General features: G+C 36.0%; 1 protein-coding gene across 2 annotated transcripts in view; it reads right to left on the reverse strand.

Annotated features, from left to right (window-relative positions):
* Positions 1-19,592, reverse strand: part of LOC148845736 (non-specific lipid transfer protein GPI-anchored 2-like) — a 29,904-nt gene that overhangs the window by 5,884 nt on the left and 4,428 nt on the right. Inside the window, exons 2-3 of one of the 2 annotated variants that reach the window (XM_088954354.1) lie at positions 17,308-17,361; positions 13,915-14,317 (exon numbers count right to left, since the gene is read on the reverse strand). In XM_088954354.1, coding sequence (XP_088810480.1) covers positions 14,187-14,317; positions 17,308-17,361 — 185 coding nt within the window. In that variant the 3' untranslated portion in view covers positions 13,915-14,186. Of the gene's footprint in view, positions 1-13,914; positions 14,318-17,307; positions 17,362-19,592 lie in introns of those variants that run through there. The other variant, XM_088954353.1, reaches the window with a different exon arrangement.

Below are 19,592 nucleotides of genomic sequence, written 5' to 3' on the forward strand. Positions count from 1 at the left end.
GACCTGGTCTGTCCATAACAAATTTATATTGGATTGTGTTGGATTAAGCCAATATTTGGCCCATTGATATAAGATAAGAATATATGTGTTAATGGATTGGGTTTGGGTTGAAACCAATCTAAATCAAAATGAATTTGAACAGATTGGATGGTCTAGACATTGAATTGGACCAGTCCAAATTGGTCCAAAACATTCATTGGATTGGATTGGACTTGGTCCATTTATAATGATTTCACATTGGACTAGATCAGATTAGACCAAATCCAGTCCAATTGTCACCCCTATCTATAACCATTTAATAGAACAAGGTTAAGACCAAGAACCAAAGCTACTAGTGGACCAACAGCCATCTAGATAGTTAACCCAGTCAAAATCAAAAAACACAATCACATGGAATGGGAGCCCATCACTTGTGTTCTTGAGATAGCGCACTGGGAGAGGCAAGCAATGAAGGAATTTAGGTTAGTAGTAGAAATCCCTGCATTTAAGATATCAACAACACAAACTAAAATAAACATCACCATTGAATCCCATCTATATATAAATTGACTATCTTGGAGTCATTAAAACCCAAGTTTAAGAAATTAGAATGGAATCAGAAAAAATGAACATAAAGTGCTTGTTTCAAGCTATATAATGACTTACGAAAGTAAACATGATGAGAAAATGAGGATCAACGATTTCTTGTGGATGGATCTTATGTACTTTTTCATTGAGACCCCCATTTAGGCCCTATTTGGTTTGCAGGAATAGGGATCTGGAATTAGAATCGGAATGGGCTATTCCAATTCTTGTTAGAGAATATCAACCTATTCAAGGACCTTATTTAACAGTTTAAGCTTTTAGGCTGAATGGTTCTTTGAAAGGGTATCAGAACCACTTTGACCAAGTGTTTAGTGTCGATTCTCATTATCTCCATTAAATTTAAATAAGTTTCATTACAATGTATAGATGGGCTTGTGCTTGTTCACGCTTCAAGCCCAATGGGCTTTCATGTGAAGCAATTGAACCTTCAAAATCCACCACTTTGACATAACAATGTTGACACCACATAGTTGGAGCCAAGAGACTATGCCCCATTGTTAACCAAGGCGTGAACTTTTGATAGTGTAGAGCTTGTGGTAGGGGATGAGAGGCAGGAGGGTAAGAGCACAAGCACAATGAACGCTTTCTCAACATGCAAATTACCATAGGATGGACTGAAGTATAAGAGACTTGAGCTGCTTTAGTGCCATGCTAAACCTCTTGAAGAGGATGTGCTTTCATAGTCAAAGGGGGCAGAATACGAAATGAGGGGGTAGAATCCCAAAAATTAAATAAAACTAAATCAAGTGGAAACTAAGGCCTGTTCATTTTTCGAGAAGTTACTTACCTGCTAAATGCAGTTATTTGGCAAGTGTTTGGAAATATTTATTCAGCTAAGTGCATTTACCATGTTTTTTTATTTCTTAGATAAATAAGATAATGACTATTTTAGCAATAAAAAGTCATTATTAAAAGCAGAAATTTTATCCCATCCAAGTGTTAGCAACTTCCCCTCCTAGTGGGAAAATTATTTATTCACATGGGAGATAGGTATCACTTAGGAAAATGAATTATCCGTAGATTCCACATAAATTTGAAAAAAGAACATGTATATCTTGATCAATAGGAACCAAAATTCTATTGACCAACTTTTCCCATCTCAAAATCAGAAAAAAGAAAAAAAAAAAAAAAACTAGGTGCCATGAGATTTAAAAATAAATAAAAAGAGAAGTTACCAACTTTTTGTATGCTTCACAAATCAAACCATAGCAACCTTCTGAACTATTCATAATGAAGGGTGACCCAGTTGACAATTGTTGATGCCATCTAGTACTTAGATGCCACTCGTTCTCCAATCAAAGTTTGGACACCACACACCATTCACATTATTCTAATTAGAGACACCTAACACCTAACTGAAGTTGGTATACACCTTCATGGGTTCAAGCTAAACCTCCATTTCTAACGCGCTATCCTTAATTTCAAAATTATAATTAGGGTCATTTATCTCTTGTAAACTGTAACACAGATAAGAGATTTTTCGATATTGTTGTAACATGATATTAATTCAAAGAAAATAACCATCTGTGATGAGGATATGGTTAATTTACAAATATGAACCATTACCTAGCTAGGCACACTTGATCAGGACTGTTGTAATCTGATATGAAAAACATTGCAATGCACTATATATTTGAAATTGCTAATGGAATATGTCACTAAAGCTGTCTTTGGTTGTAGTGTTAATTTATTTGCCCTAATGTAAAATCATGGCAGTGCAAATGATTTTAGTGCAAATTATGATTTATTTTTATTTTAATTTTTATCTTATTTTATTTGGTTATAGTACCAATGAAGTAAAGTAAGATTTGAAGCAAACTATAATAACATTCAAAATAAAATTAAATCAGAATTTGCATTATTTTCATTTGCACTTCTATACATTTGTACTATTACAAATAAAATTACACTGCAACCAAACATAGCTTAAGCATCACTAGTGACTACAGCTGCTACTATTAACCCATGCCACATGTATGTATTGGTCAGTGTGTGGTTCCACTTTAAGACCCAATTTCCTCACAACATCCTCAGAGATTATGTTACTACAGCTGCTACTATTAATCATCATGATACAAAAAGTTGTCCTTTGGCATTGTATACATTTCTGAAAAATACTACTATGTTTATAGTATTCATTCCCAAGAACTGACTAGCCTGTAGTAGGGGTGTCAACGGCTTGGATTCCGCATGGGTTTGCCTCTATTCTAACCCGACCTTCCAGCACTCCAACTTAAACTTGACTTGACCTGGCTTAAAAATATATGATAACCAATCGACCCGGGTTTAACCCAATTTCGACCCGACTTAACCTGTATAACTTTAAATGTATTTTTTAACACATTTTGAAGACCTAAAATACATTAATTTAAATAAAAGAAATTATTTTATGGATTCTAAGATGTTATTTTTTCCATTTAAAAAAAGAAGAAAATCAAGATCAACATATAAATAAATTATAAACTTTAAGCTTATGCAAGGTATCATGACCCAATGGGACGGATCAACTAAAACCCAAACCTGACCCAAACCTAATTCGGGTCAAAGAATCAAAACCCTAACCCGATCCTAAACCAAATAAACTTGACCCTAACCCGACCCTATGGGATTGGATCAAGGCAGACTTACCATTTAACCCGACCCATTGACATCCCTACCCTGCATTATATAAAGGTCAAAATACCATACATAAATCTTCATCATCTTCATAAATAATTTCCTCTATTGAATCAAATTCAGGTCCTATAACTTCATTTTCAATAGCATTATTCTCTAGAGAATTAGTAAGGGCTACTACTTTGTTTAGGCAATGAGAAGTGACCAAATCCTTTGCAACAAAAGCATTTTATATCCTTCGTAAAGTTAGCCACAGATGAATGACTTGTACTACTTTGATTAACTGTAGACGCAAATGGCTTACTTGGACAGGCTGAGATAGGAATAGAATCTTTATTAGAACCATGCTGTACTTGAATTGAATAGAACCTTTATTGTGACCCGCATCATGATTCACTCCGAATCAAGTTGAGAATAATCCGAAGGCAAAATTTTATAGTGGCTTGTGGTGGAAGCTTAAGGTGGTATGGATCCAATCCATATTCGGCTTTTGAGTCCAACACGAATATGACAAGTTATGTAGTTTTGGGTTTTCTCTATTATGTATCTTTTGGCTTTAGAGTGAAGTCAAGAGGTTTTGGGTGTTTTAAGGTTTAGGGCTTCTGTTAGAGAGGTTGTGCATAACTTTGTAACTACCATTTTTGTTTTTATAGTAGATTTTTGCTCCTCTGCCCGTGGACATGGGCTATAAGCCTGTAAATCTGTGTATTTTCCATTCTTTACTTCTCTTTATCACTGTTTTCTCTCTATTTTATTTTGCCATTTGAATCTTTGTTTCAAGGTTTTGCACAACAAAGTGGAAGATGCAAACACTGTTAATAGTTTCCAAGCATGAAGCGATGCTTTAGAACTTGCTTCATGACTTCCCACGTCCTTAGTTCAAATGCAGATCTTCTCATGACTTCAATATGTTTAATCCACCAAATACTTCCATTTCTTTCATCTTTTCTTCAGCAAAAAATGTTTTCTTGCCTTCTGCCATGTTGTACCCAAGGTTCAAAGTATTTACACGTATTGGCCCATATTTAACCGATACGTATCATGCTGATAGCTTCCCAATACACCTCTACAGGGGTTGTATTGGGTCAGATCATGGTTCAGAGGGTAACTGAGACTTAAACCGACCCCTCTGAACTGGTTTTGAAAAAAAATAAATAAAACATAAAAAAAGCACCAATACAAGCTTCTGAGCTATGTATCCAGTCTTTAAAAATCCAAGAGATGCATCACAAAACCTATTCATGGGAAGTGTTTTAAAAGGCGTGGGAGGCGTACCCCTAGAGGCGCGCTTCCAGGTGAGGCGCTACCTAAGGTGTATGCCAGAGGCGCTGACACCTCTGAGGCATATGCCTCTTGCGCTTTTTTCATGAGGCGTGCTAGAGGCATACACCTCATGTGCCTCATGCACATATTATATAAAAAGACAGAAAAAAAAGGAAAAAGAAAAGGAAAAGAAAGGAAAGGGAAGGGAAAGAAAAAGAAAGAGAAGAAAAAAAGAGAAAATGAAAGAAGAAGAAAGGAAATGGAAGGAAAGAAAAAATAAGAGGAAAGAAAGTGGTTTTCCCCTGCCCCTTCGGCTGGGGGGCTTCACCCCCAAACCTCCTGCCCCCTTTTTGATGCAGCCCAATTTGTTTTTTTTTTTTTTTTTTTGAGTTAGGGGGGTCTTGGCCCCCGCTTCGACAAGACCCTCACTTTCAACTAATGTTATGCATCTTTATTCTTCTTAATATAAAAGATTTTTATTAAAAAAAAAAAAGAGATCCCCCCTTACTCTTCATCCTCCTCCTAACCTCTCTCCTCTTAAGGAGGCATAAGACTCCTTGTGTTCGGGAAGCTTATGCCTCTTGCGTTCTGAACTACGCCTCACACCTCTAGGTAGTAGAATAGCTCGCGTCACGCCTCCGCGTTTTACAACATTGCTCATGGGCTAAGCTTAGGCTTAGTGGTGGTTTGATCTCAAACATTGGGGAGAGCTCAAACTCACCCTTAGGATAGGCCCATAAGGAACTTGGTCATCAAGATCACACCATACCAAGCCTCAGCCATTGAGGTGAGGCTGCAGACTACCATGTGAGTGTTAGGAGTGATCAGGGTTGAGTCAGGTTGGGCTCATGTTGTGCGTAGCACCTATGATAAGATTATAATTTAGGCCCGAGCCTGGGCTAACCCCAACCTTGGGCTTGAAATATGAACTATTGACATTTGAGTCTATAAAACTAAATAATAAAATTTTAAATATTTATTTCTGGTAAATAAAAGTTTATCAATGCAAAAGAATAAAGTAAGGGCAGGTGACTTGACCTTCAAAGGTACATCAGGAGCAAGTTTTCTCTAAAACCACTCAATAAATTAAGAAAATTAAAAAAAAAAAATTAAGAAGTATGTCGGGGTGATAACCATCATTGATTTAGTATGGGGAGAAAGAAAATTTTCCTTTCATCACCATCCTTATACAACATCTCATCTTCCTAATGACTTCCATCATCTTCAACTTCACATTCCTTCTCAGATTCTATACCGGAATTTCATCGAACAACATTTCCGCATTCTTGTGAGACATATCTAGATCCTGCATGGAATGAGATATCTAGTTCATGGTTATTTCTTTTGTAGTATGTATTGCACACCTTTTCAAGTAAAACATCAAACACCTTTTGCTTGAAAACTTTTTCTTGCTCCAAGGGTTCTTCTATAAAGCTAACTGCACTGGGTCTGAAACCTCTCCTTCTCTCCTTCTACTCCTTGTTAGTTTCTTATCATCACCAAAATCCTTTACAAGGACTGGAGACCTAGAAACAATATTCTCCCTTCAATCACCATGATCTTCCACCTCATGTGAATCACCCAAGTTTTCGTTCCTAACAATCATTCTGCCTGTCATCTAAAAGATCTACTTAAATTTCTTCACAATTGTCCTTGCATCCAACTCTTCAACTAGCTTTGAAGTGCTTGGATCCTGCGCTTTCTCACTTGTTCGGTTCGATTCGGTTTTAAAAACCTTGGTGCCATTAACTCTTACAAGAGTTGACATGTGTGTTAACTCATGAATATATGTAATATCTATTGAAGTATTTATAATAAACATTTATCATATATAATATTATGTTATAAACATAATATTATATAATATAAATATTTTATATGCATGCATATATAATATTATGGGCCAAGCCTAAATACAAAATCTAGGTCAAAGCCCAAAAATTTTCAAGTTGGGCCAAGTTGAAAATGATCACCCCTAGTGTGTGTATAGGACACACTAATATGATTTAGTTGAGTTGATTCACAAAAGGACTTCTTATCATTGTTAGTTTCATGAACACTTAGATGTAAAGTCTTTTTTACGTCTTTTGACCAAAGGAATTCCAAGGTTATAGAGTTATAATCAATCTCACTTTGATAAATCAAGATGATGGCTATTGAAGAGTTATAATCAATCCCTATGACTTATGGGATAGCATCCTAGGGTTTTGTCCTATAGTGTCCTGATTGAATTAGGAATCCCTAATATGCCCCAAGTGATCATATGTTAGCAAGTAGCAACTACCTTGAAGGAATTTCAAAGCAAGAAATTGAGTGTTAGGAGATTTTCTATTCAAACTATTACTCTTGGTTAAACTTCATATGATGACGATTGGTCCAAATAACGACTGTACACATGGTATCTCAATTATATTTGGACAAAATTATAATTTTGCTTTGCATAAAAGAGCCAATCTAATAATTTCTAAGATTTAATAAGGACTTAGCTATAAATTATGTTAAACCTCTTTGTCAGTTTAGGAAGTCTTTTTAGCCTTGACCACAGGTTGGAGAGTGCTTAGAAGACTCCAATCCAATAGCCAAATAAAGTATTAGGGGTGGATTCGAGCTGACTATTCGGCTCGGTTTGCCAAGATAGTATGAGTCTCGAGTTTGAGTACGCGCTCAGTTCGAGCTAAAAACTTGATTTTGAGTTCGGCTCAAGTCAAAAGCTCATAAGTTCAAGCTTTGGGTCAAATGCTTTATAAAAGTAAAAAAAATAATTTTTTATTTGATATTTAAAATATTAATAATTATAATAATTAGTTGTTATTATTATATATAGAAATAAAAATATTATATATGATTATATATATGTATATGTAGAAGTTCGATTAGGCTCATGAGCTGAGCTTTATTAGGCTCGAGCTCAGCTCAAAGCTCGATTTAAACCAAGCCGAGCTGAGCTTTTCACGAACCGAACTCGAATAGCTCATGAAAAATTCAGCTCGTTGCCACAACGTCCTTAAGAATAGTAAGATTTCACACTCCCTTAAAAATTTGCTTCTCTTGATATATGATATATTAGAGAGCTTAGAAGAGTGCAATTTGACTAACCCTCTGAGGTGAATTCAATTTGCACTTTCTTGTCCCAACAAATCCGGAATTAAGTGTTGAAAAGATACAAAGTAAAGGAGTAGGGTAACTTCCATTATAGGAATTGATTTGGCCAATTGCATCCAGCAGTAAAGTAGATTTTCATCAAACAATTTAAATTGGACATGATAAACAAGCTTCTATATGTATGAAATAATGTAAAAACTAAAAATAATCAAATACACTATGGAGATCCTAGGTTTATAATGAAACCGACTTTTCATTTTCACTTTCATGTTTACCTATAGGTATCTCTAAATATGGCTCTGATACTTTCAAATATGGATCTAATATCTCAAGATTTAGCTTCAATTCCAAACTGATGTAGGATAAGGTAATGACCCTACTAATTTGAGATATGGGGATCGATGGGTTCATAGGGTGAATGAGAGGCTATAGGTAATTAAAGATGAAGAATGTGAATGGAAAAGCAAGTAGAATGCTAGTTGTCCACCAAAGAATTAGCAAGAACTTACAAGGAAAGAGATGCACTCCTATTGTTAGGGTAAGCAACAAAGAGTGAGATCTCTTGAAAGAGAAAAAAAAAAAAAACAAGAGGGAGAGAGACCCTATTTTGCATCCATCTTTACTCCTATGGCTTCATTTGGATCCAGTGTAAAACGTTATCAGTGTAAAAGTATACCTACGACATTTTACACTGAACCGTATGTATAGGTGATTGTTACATTTTGAAAATCGTGATAAAAAAGTGTAAAGTTTTGCATCGATAAAATCAATGTAGTATTTACATTGATTATTGATGTAAAACTTTATACTTGATGAGGTTTTACATCGATTCACGATGTAAAACTCCACATCCAAACGCCAATAAATCTAAACCAGAGTGGAGTTTTACGTTAATCATAATTACACCCTCCTTCCAAACGTCTACAAAATCAAACTAATGTAAATTTTACTTCCGTTCTTGATTTACATCGCATCCAAATGCAGCCTAAATAATCAAATACTACCCCCACATGTCTAGTCCTCTAACGATTGAGATCTCTCTAAAGATACAATCTTTGAAAGGTGGTGAACCTATTGTTTTTTGGTGAAGCAAAGATCAATCATTCAACAATCCCTATTCTCTATGCTCATTGGGAAGTATGCCTAGGCCTTCTTTGATGGAAATTTGAGAGTTTCTAGTTGGTACCTTTAGGCTCGAAAAGAGTGTAGTTATCACATCATTGGGGATGAAATTCTCAAGAGGTCCAGAAGTCCATCTAATGAAAATTCTCAAGAGGTTGTCTGAGGAAAGGATGTACGCCTGGGTTTGGTCAATTCTCTATAAATCCTTGTGTGTTATACTTTATTATAGTGGATGTACTTGCTTATTTACTTTGCTAATTGCATCATACTGCATTACACACACCTTCCACTCCATCAAGTTTTGCATTCAAAGTTTTAGAAAGCATTAGTTGGGGGAAAAGATAATAACATCATCTAGGCAACACCCCTTGTAAAGATAATAACATCATCCGCATAAAGGACATGAAATACAATCCCATTCCTCTCCACTAGTTTGTGCAAACTATGACTAAAAACCTCTTTAACAAGAACAAATAAATATAGGGAGAGGGATCTCCTTGCCTTAGACCTTTGAAAAACTTAAACAAACCACTAATGACACCTTTTACCAAGACAAAGAACCAACAATTATTAATAGTTTTCATAACTAAATCCACCCATCACTAGCAAAAGTCAAACTTTAACAAAACCTTCTAGATAAAGCCCCAATATAATTTGTCCTAGGCTTTCACCATATCTAACTTCAGAACAATGTTATTACTAGCAATCTTCTTGTCAATCATGGTTTTCAAAACCGGACCGGACTGGACGATTGGACTATAAAAATCAAGCCCAAAACCGTTATTTCTTCAAAAAACATTGATTTGGTCAATAAACCCCTGGCCCGAGCAGTCAAACCATCCAATGGTTTTGGTTGTTTTTTATTTATTTTTATTTATTTTATTTATTTGTTTTTTTTTTTTTGTCAGAATGGGTCGTTCGTTCAATTCAAACAGTCAAACCATTCGACCTAAGAACTGGACCCCTAACCAGAGTTGTCCGGTTTGATTTTAAAAACCTTGTTGTCAATATCGAAGGATACTTACTAAACATAGGAAATATTATCCAAAATACTTATACTTCCAAAATACTTCCTAAGCACAACCTAAAAGATCATCCAAACCCAAAAAACACTAAGATTGTTAGCATTTGGTCAGACCTAGAAAGAACATGCACTTCCAAGCCATCCATAAAAAAAATAGATTTTATTGTTAAGTAAAATGTTACTATGAAAACCTTTAGAATTGACCTTCTAGCAATAGATTGCAACCTATGGACATTAGCCATTGGCTCTACCACAACTATCATAAAAAGGAGGTAGGTTTACCATGGCTTGACTGGGCTCTACCACAACTATCATAAAAAGGAGGTAGGTTTACCTTGGCTTGACTGAGCTCTACTACCTCGATCTATTCTGAATCCTCCTTCCTCTTATTATTATTATTATTTTTTGTTTTGTCACAACCCTTCACCACCCGTTGAAAGCCATCACTATCTATCAATACCTCTCACTATTTGGTTGCTCCATCTCCATCAATCCCAATGTCGAAGACTACAACCATTGATGATTCTCCCCTAGGTCCAAACCTAATACTTCTAGCCTCTCATGGAAAAGGTTACTTGAGTTAAAAATCTGATCAAACCCTGCCTTGTCTTGGCATAGATCATCTAAACTTGGAGGCACTCTCTAAAATTTGACCATCCAATGAAGAGGAGGTTCCACATTGATTAACAACCTCTATGTCTTCAATGAGAAGCTCTTTGTCCAAAAGCTCATCCTCCTTAACGAGATTGTGGTATCAATGACTAGTGGTTCCAGTTGCATCCAAGGTTCAAAATATTGTTACCTATCGGGGCCTTTCCGATACATCTTTACAGGGATGTATCGGATCAAACCATGGTCCAGAGGGTAGCCAAAATTTAAACTGATCCCTCTAAATCGGTTTAAAAATAAATAAATAAAACACAAAAAGGCACTGATACAGGCCGATACACCCTACGAGGGGGAATGGGAGAGCATTAGAAACAGGGGGAGGCTTTGAGACTTCTTTTGCATCCCCATTCCATGTCAGTAGCTTGGACAGAACCAGATCACTATGGATTTGGCTTGAGCTTTTAGCTTGCACTCTTCCCCTTCATGACTATGTTTGAAACAATTAGCGCAAGATCTAGGAAAGTTCGCATACTCTATTTTCTACCGAAACCCCTCCTTACCCATCTGAGAATCCAAATTCCAAACTTCACTTGGGTTTGCTTTTAATGAATCAATTTCAATGCACACCTTCGTTGTTGTTGTAGTCAAAGTTAGCTTGGAAGTTGTTAAATTCACCTTAGGCTCAGTTTGGAAAAAGTCCTAAGGTAAGGGTTTTGTCACCGCCGCTACCACTGATCCAAAGAGGGACTTCTTTCTTGGCTTCCAAAGGTTCAAACTGATATAACCAAGTTCATGCTGCTACAGATTAACTTTGTTGAGCCCCAAAGAACGTCCTTCCCCAATCCCCATTGTATGACCCTTGATGGTAAAATAATGAGGATAGAGTTCAAGAAATTGGAGTTACTTAGAAGACTGAACATGTTCTATGTTCAAACCCAAGCAATTACTAAATTGGACTTGCGTAGAACCAGAAAAATGGGATCTTGTTTAAAGATTATTTGTAGTTGTAGGTAGCCCCAAAATCAAAACTTATACCACTAAAGGTGTAGATAGAGAAGAAGCACGGAAAGCCTATTACATGTGAAAATTGTCTTGTTTCCTATGGTAAGATTTATCAAATTGATACCAACAAGTATCAAGTGGATTGGACAAGAGAAAAGCTGGCAAATAACGGAAGAAATGTTCCAAGAGTTGTACCTATATGTAAAAGCCATAACCACAAAGGTCCACAACTAGGGGTGTCAATTGGACTGAATTTGGTCAAATTCGATCCAGTCCAATGTGAGTCCATTATAAATGGATCAGGTCCAATTCAATCTAATGAATGTTTTGGGCCAATTTGGACCGGTCCAATTCAATGTCTGGACCATCCAATTCATTTTGATTTAGATTGGTTTTAACCTAAACCTGGTCCATTGACACATGTATTCTATCTTATGTCAATGGACCAGATATTGGCTTAGTCCAACCCAATCCAATATAAATTTAGTAGGAACAGACCAGGTCCAATCCAATCTAGTAAATATTTTGGACCGAATTGGTCCAATCCAATATGTCTTGTTGGTCCATGCAACCCATCCAAATTGATTTTCGACTGGACAGGGTCCCATCCAAAACCAGTCCATTGACACCCTTAACCACAACCACCAAAGCCCCTTATGGTTTCTATTGTTACTAGTTTAAGACAACCTTAAGGAACGAGTATTGTTGTTGGCTAAGTTTGCTATTGAAGTGGGAGATCCATAGAGCCATGATGGTGCTATTGCAACCTGATTTCACAACTTGATAATTACAAGTGAAGATCATCAACTGTGAGGTTGTCGGTCTCAACCGTAGTAATGATAGAGGTGACAAAGTATTCGTATATTTTAAACCGAGTCCAGAATGTAAAGAAGATCATTGGAAGCAATAGGTTTCTAGACATACTCATTGATTGACTGAACCTTTTTTCATAGTTTGCAACTGAAATCGAAGTTGTAGAATATGGGCACAAGATGGGGAATCATAGGAGCATTGTTATGGCATTCCAAATTGCAATGGAAGGAGACCAACCATCCGTAATACCCACACTTACAATGGGAGATGATATCAGCTAGCTCAAGCTCAGTTAGTCAATATATATATATATTCCAGCCATCATAGGCCAGATTGAGGATGAACCTTGTAAAATCAAATGGGATTAGGGATCTATGACCTATCTCTCAAAGGATATGGAAGGGAGAAAAAAAACCATGCATACCAGATGCTACAACTCCCACTGGTTAGCAAATAGGATGATGAAATAGGCAAAAGAGAGGAGTGTGGAATACTGTTCACCATAGCAGCGAGAATGTGCAGTTTCATCATCTTAATTTTAGGGTCCGTTTCGTCCATAATCTGAACAGGAATGAGAATCAAATTCTTCCAGAATTGGAATTAGAATGATTTATTCCTATAATCTGTTTGGTTAATAGAAGAATTAGAATGAGAATTGAAATAAGCTAGAATGGGATTTCATTCCCAAGGAAGGGGGAGGGAATGATTATTCCCTCAAATAGGAGAATGTCATTCCACCAGGAATGGAAATGAGATTCCGATTCTTCTCAATCAAACATTTGGAATAAAAATGGACCATTTCGATTCCAATTCCACACCCCTATTTTCCGCAAACCAAATGGCCCTTCCCTTTAGGGTTATTAAATCATGAATGATAGACACCCTAAACTTATCACGGAATCAGATCACTCCCATCAAATAAAATAACTTTACCCTGCTTTTGGTTTGATAGAAAATGAGGGAGAGAGATTCTTCAAGAATTCCCCTCAACTTTCTGTTTCTCTTACTTTCTATCAAACTCAAAATTAGTATCATATACTATTGGGTGTGTCATTTAGCTGAACGTACTTAGTTGCAAGCATGAAAAAATATGTTAGTTGAGATGGAAGCTTACATGGGCACAAGCTGGGATCATGTGTACTGACACGGCAAGCAAAAGAAGATGGCCTCAAGGGCTCTAGTAATGGCGATTAAAAAACTGGGATTCCAAAGCTATTAGAGTCACAGGACTGAAACAGGAACTCAGGCAGTCCGGCCAGTGTCGTTACACCTCTACCGCCTACCGCTACAATCACCATCACTGCAACGGAGGTCCTAATTCCAGTGCTCCTCCATACCGCAGGCAGTTTCTTTTATTCCACTCCTTTGCTCTCACTTTCTTGACTGAGGGGGAAAGAGATGGGCCATGCAGATTAATGGTCTGGTCTGAAAGCTAACTCCTTCCAACACCTCAATCAATGAGGGGGTTGAAAGAGAGTGCTTCAAATTCAATTCGCATTGTCAAGGTAGATCCACAGTCGTCTCCTTTAAGTTGCATTTATTCGGTCATGAGGAGAGATTCAATGCAAGGTTTTAAAGTGGGTTGGGCATTGAATGCAGTAGGTGCCAGACTGGTTTTCTGTTTTAACCATGTTGGACTGGTTCAATCAACATGATCATGAAGTAAAAATTTCAAAAACTAATCCCAAAGGGGTGGAGGAAGAAATCCAATTGAGCCCAACCTTGGAAACAAATTTCCTTGCTTGCCCCACCAAAATTACAGGGAAAGAAAATAGAAATTGAACTCAATAAATGCTTAATCACTACAAAAGTAAAAATTGTTAATACAATCAAATATGCACTTCTTTCCTAAAATAAATTTCAACAAGAACAAAGTGATTATTGATCTTGATGCTTTACTAGTCCTTAAAAATAAAAATGGCTAGCCATTTTTTTTATTTTGTTCTTTTGGTTGGACTGAACCCTAAAACTGTAATGAGGAAATTGAGACTTTTGAGATAGAAGTCCTAGAATCATTCCCTCTATGGTTTTCTAATGATATCCTCAAATCTCAGAAGAAGAAAACAGCTGCCACACTTGATAAGCCAACAAGGAAAATCAGAGTTAAGTCTCCAGAAATGCGAGAGCCACCGCTGCTGCCCTTTGTTGAAGGAGCTCCTGCTTCTGGTGATGGTGCAGATGCTAACATATAATTTTGTAGAATTAGAAAGCATGGTTTAGAAGGAAAAATACTACACAGAAAAGGTATGCAGCTCCTTGACATGTTTAATAGCCTTACTCGTTTATTTGGTGTAACTAACATGGAACTTGCCTAGACAGAGAAGAACAAAATGGACAATGGAATTTGTTTCAAGTAATCTTGTATAACATGGAATTTTTCTTTAAACATGTCGTAAGAATGAAGGTCCTTTCAGTGAAGAAGGCCACAGAATATATACTCGGGTCTCCAACTGTTTTATGTGGCTTCTATCAGATTTGGTTGGGGCCAATATAGATATATATAAATCCACCCAACGAAATTATTAAAACCTAGGCTGACTGGACACGAGCCCAACCCTACCTTAAACCTGAGCCAATTGAACATGAGCACAACCAAAATGATATTTCCTCAATCCAAGTATAACCAGTTTCAGAGTAATAGTTAGGACAGTTGGGTTTTTTTTGTTCTGGTTGAGTATGGTTTAGCTTGAGATGGAAATATCAACATGATTTAAACCCTGATTAGAGTTAGGCGAAATGGGTAATAATTTAAAATTGCATTGCACAACTAAAAAGAAATATTGGAGTTGAAAACATGAGCAAGAAAATCGATCCTCAAGCTATGCCAACTCGTCCATAGTCAATTAGGCTCTCCTATCCTGAATAAAGTTAGGGTTGAACAACTGAGCCTCTATAGACTGGCCTTCAGTTACCAGAATGGTCTAATAAATGACAAATTTCCTGTTTGTAAATGCACTTCGAAGTATTTCTACTGAAAGAATACCATATCACTATAGAGAATTCGAGCTAATGAAGGGTGCGAGTTATTAGTAACCTTCCTCATAAATGCATTCAAATGATGATACGATCACTTCAACTTTTATTCTTTCCCTTTTTATTCTGGGTTGTTCCCTAGACACCCGGTCTATAAATTGAACGGGTCCAATCCAAATGGATATGCATGCACCACATCATCTGACATAAATGTTTTTGTTTATCTTTGTTTTAAAGAAATACCAACAAAAATGCATGCAGGTTTCCTGAAACAAAGTAAAAACTTGGCCAATTCAATTCAGAAAAGTAGCTTTGTTTTCTCAAACCAACAAAAAGATGCATTCAATAACAAAAGCATGTTTCTAATTCCACAAGACTGATATGAACTACTATTTAGTGTATGGCTCAAACACCAAAGTTTGCCATGGACCGTCTTAAAGGTGCTACTTTAAAGCCCCCATGGCCATGAATCATATAAACTCACATTTAAATGGACTTCGGTCTGAAGTAAAAATAAAAATATAGAAAAAAATGTGAACTAATATCCATTATTGCCAGAAGACCTACGTAAAACCATTTTGTTTTGATGTTTTGCATCAAAGTAAGCTGAAAACAATAAAGCATTTGTTATAACACTTATTAATACATGAATTTTGAATATATTTGACCAACTCAACTTTTCAAAAGGAAAACATTGTTTAGGAAACCAGAGCAGACCACCCGGTTGGACCAGTTGAACTGTGACCCAGGGCCCTGGGTGGTTCAATCACACCCCAATAACCCAAATTCCTCAAAAAATCAGTCAAAACTGGCTGACCGATCAATTTAACTGGAGAAATAATGAACCGGTCCCGATAGAAATGAGATTCAGTCAGTGCAAAGCCAGTTCAAACAACCATCATAGCCTTGCATTGGGAATATCTCCCCATGAAATAAAGCATAGAGTACGGAGATGTTCCCGATGCAAGGCTGTACAGGCTGTTCGAACAGTGTTCGAACGGGCCTTGCACTAACTGAAAGCGATCTCGTCCCAATATCATGAAACTGCCCAGGTCACTAAATAATTGAAAATTCCAAGTGTTTGTGACAAGATTTGAACCCATAACCTCTTATTTACATGTATTGCTTAATTACCATTAATCCATTTTTTATTTGTGTTAATTAATGGCTCTTGGTCATTGTTGAATTAAGAGGCTTGAACCTTGGTTATTTGTTTTAAAATTTATGAAACTTGCCATCCATCTATCATATTTAAGTATATGATAAAATTTGTAAAATATATTATATATGGTATTTATATGACTCGTAGTATATATACATATATGCCATGTCATAAGTCATAACGGTTCGAGCTCCAATGTGACCCCAGTTGAACCTCTCCCTTTTCCTGTTCTATGACCAGTCCAATTCACTGAACATTGCAAAAAACAGTTTTGGATGCCTGTCCGTGATTTGAAAGGTCTGATCTCAGTCTCAGAACATTTTTAATATCCATTCAACCAAGAAGTCTATCGGAACATTGTATGCTTTATGAGACAAAAAATCAAACCAGTAGGGGAAAGCAAGAAATCATGCTTTTAAATTTCTGGTTTCACCTTTAAGGGAGAAAGGTGTTTTATGTGTTTTCTATTTTAAGAAAATAATGTTTTTCAAATCTTTTGTAAGACCAATTTTTCTTGAAATCTCAATAACAACAATAATCCACATTGAAGATCCTCCTCCCTCCAAATTTAGCTTTAACCTTATGTTAGTTTCTCAATCTAATACTCTTAACTTATGTCAGATTGAAAAGTAAACATATTTCAAAAAGTCAGCACTTAGTTTGATATAAAATGGGTGGACAACAAACGTTTTTGACATAAATGATTAAAACTATGGCTGGGAATTTTCAGTTTGGAAACTGGTCCACCCCATGTACATTGAAAGAAATGGAACCAAAAGTAATGCTTGTGAGATGCTTGGGCTGCATCCCTGTATACTTATTGTTTGCCTTCTTTTCTTTTAAGAAAATTTCTTTTATTATAAAAAATAAAGTAACAAGTGATCAAATTTTAATATGGTGGTCATAATATTGTAGTCTTTGTTGCGTTTTTTGACTTACCCCATGGTCAGTCATAATATTGCATGATTATGTAGTCTCATTGTATCTAAAAGCATATTTTAAAGAAAATAAAATTTAAAGAAATTAAATTATTTACCAGATGCAGTGGGACCTTCACTTGCTGTAGGACTGCTAATTGGAACCCCAAATACTGCAAAAGAAAGGTAAAACAGAAATGAGAAAAAGGCAAAAACAAAGATCTAGGACACCTATTTGGGGCCCATTAAACCCCTTTTCTTGAACAGTATGAGGTATTGCACAAACCAGAAAATATGGATACAAGAAAACCTCATACAGAAACTATACAACAGGGTTATCAAACTAAATTTATGGAAACCTCCATGAAGTTGTCATTTCTCCTAAATCAGGACAACCACACAATTCAATGGATCCCATTTTGAAGATTAATTCCGAAAAATCAGCTTAAAGTGATAAGCCTTTTGAAGTAAACATTTGAATAGTGGTCAAAAAATTTATTTATGGGCCATTTGATAACAGATGAAGTGGCTGAACTGAAAAGCTTATTCCTTTGCCTTTTGGTGAATAAGTTTTTAAGGAGGTTGTGGACTCCTTAATGGATGATGCTGAAGTTGGGTAGATTACTATTCCTTTGAATATTTTATTATTTAATTATTTTATTCACTAAAAGACAAAGAAATAAGTTGTTCAGTTCAGAAACTTCAGCCATTATAAACAGCCCCTTAAACTCTTTTAAAGCTCTAAAAATGAAGCATGAATCAACTTTCCAAGTGGTAAGCTGTGATGGCCCATTGGCCCCAACACTGTAACTAGCAATCTTGTGTCCTCAAACCCTAGCCAATTCCATTAACAAGAATGAGTTGTTTTAGTCTAGGACCATGGGAACTATATTTTTTTTCTTTTTTCAGATAAGTGCACCAAAAGTATTAGAAAAATAGGCAGATAACCTTTTATCATCTAAGTTGTTTTCTATCTTTTGGATCTAAGACTTGAAAGATCTAAACAGGAGCACAGAATCTTTAATGGTCTGGGTGTGTAGAGTAAAAGGGCGATATTACAAAAAGCTTGACCCAAAATAGAAAACTTTCAAGGTCCCTTTGGAGACTCAATTTGAGTAATTAGTAGGTAGGTGAAACTTGGGCAGGTAACCCTAACCCAACCTCGAAAGATCAGATTGGACTAAAGGTTGGCAATGTGGCTTTAGCATCCTTATCTCTGTTCAATCTTAGCCAGGCAACTCTACATCTCCATAGCTCATAAACAACTGAATTTTTTATTTGAACTTCTTGTCTTTTGATTCTTGTAGCCATGTCTTAGCAACTGGAAATTTTCAGATGTGATAAAGAACTAACAGAGGAACTGTCATAATTTCTATGGCTTCCTTGTATGGAATCTTAGAAGGATAAAGCTTCCATGTTCCAGGTTGTTCTGAACAATCAATCAAATATAAAAAATTTGGGGTCAGAAAAACAGTGGGAAGTTTCAGATTGCATTTAAGTGGTCTTGTGACACCAAAAGTCTATTAAATCAAAACAAATAGTACGTTGTACTTGGTTTGATAGAAAATAGGAGTGAAACAGAAAGTTAGGGAAAGTTCTTAATGTTACTCTCTTATTTTCTATCTAACCAAACATAACCAAAGGGAAGGGAAACAAGTTTTGATGAAAAGGAAAAAAATAATAATTAAAACATTTGAATCTAAAAAAAAATACTGACAGAGAAACAAACTCAGAAGGGAACCAAACATTGATTACAATGTTTTACACCAAATAATTAAAATATTATGTGCATGGCCTAAAGACGGATGGAAGACTCACTTGCACCGTGAAGTGACAACACAATGATCCAAATCTGTGTGATGTATGATGCATTTTGTAAGGCATGCAACCAAACAAGATTTTATGCTTTAGCATTGCTCAGTCTTTAAGGACAACAGATTCTAAAACTTGCACCGTGAAGTGACAACACAATGATCCAAATCTGTGTGATGTATGATGCATTTTGTAAGGCATACAACCAAACAAGATTTTATGCTTTAGCATTGCTCAGTCTTTAAGAACAACAGATTCTAACTAGAATAATGGCTACAAAATATAAGCTTAATTAGGGCCTTAGTTTGCTCATAGCATGGTCGGACGAAAGCATCCAACCATCTCTTGATTTTTATACGTGAACCTTTAACCCTAACCCTAAAGCCTAAACCTTAAGTCTAAACCCTAAATCCCTAAAAATTGTGTAAAATGTATTTGGTATTGTCTGACAATAAGACAAAATTAATTCTAAACCAGCTTTCTAACAATAAAAGAAGATTCAATAAAATGTTTACCAACTTCTTTTTTTTTTTTTATTTTGTAAACATTTATTTACAAACTTTTATGGCCCACAGTTTGCTTTTATAGGTGG

This window comes from Nelumbo lutea, chromosome 7 (genome assembly GCF_056320005.1).
Source record: "Nelumbo lutea isolate HS-2025 chromosome 7, American lotus-T2T, whole genome shotgun sequence".
Classification (NCBI taxonomy): Eukaryota; Viridiplantae; Streptophyta; class Magnoliopsida; order Proteales; family Nelumbonaceae; genus Nelumbo; species Nelumbo lutea.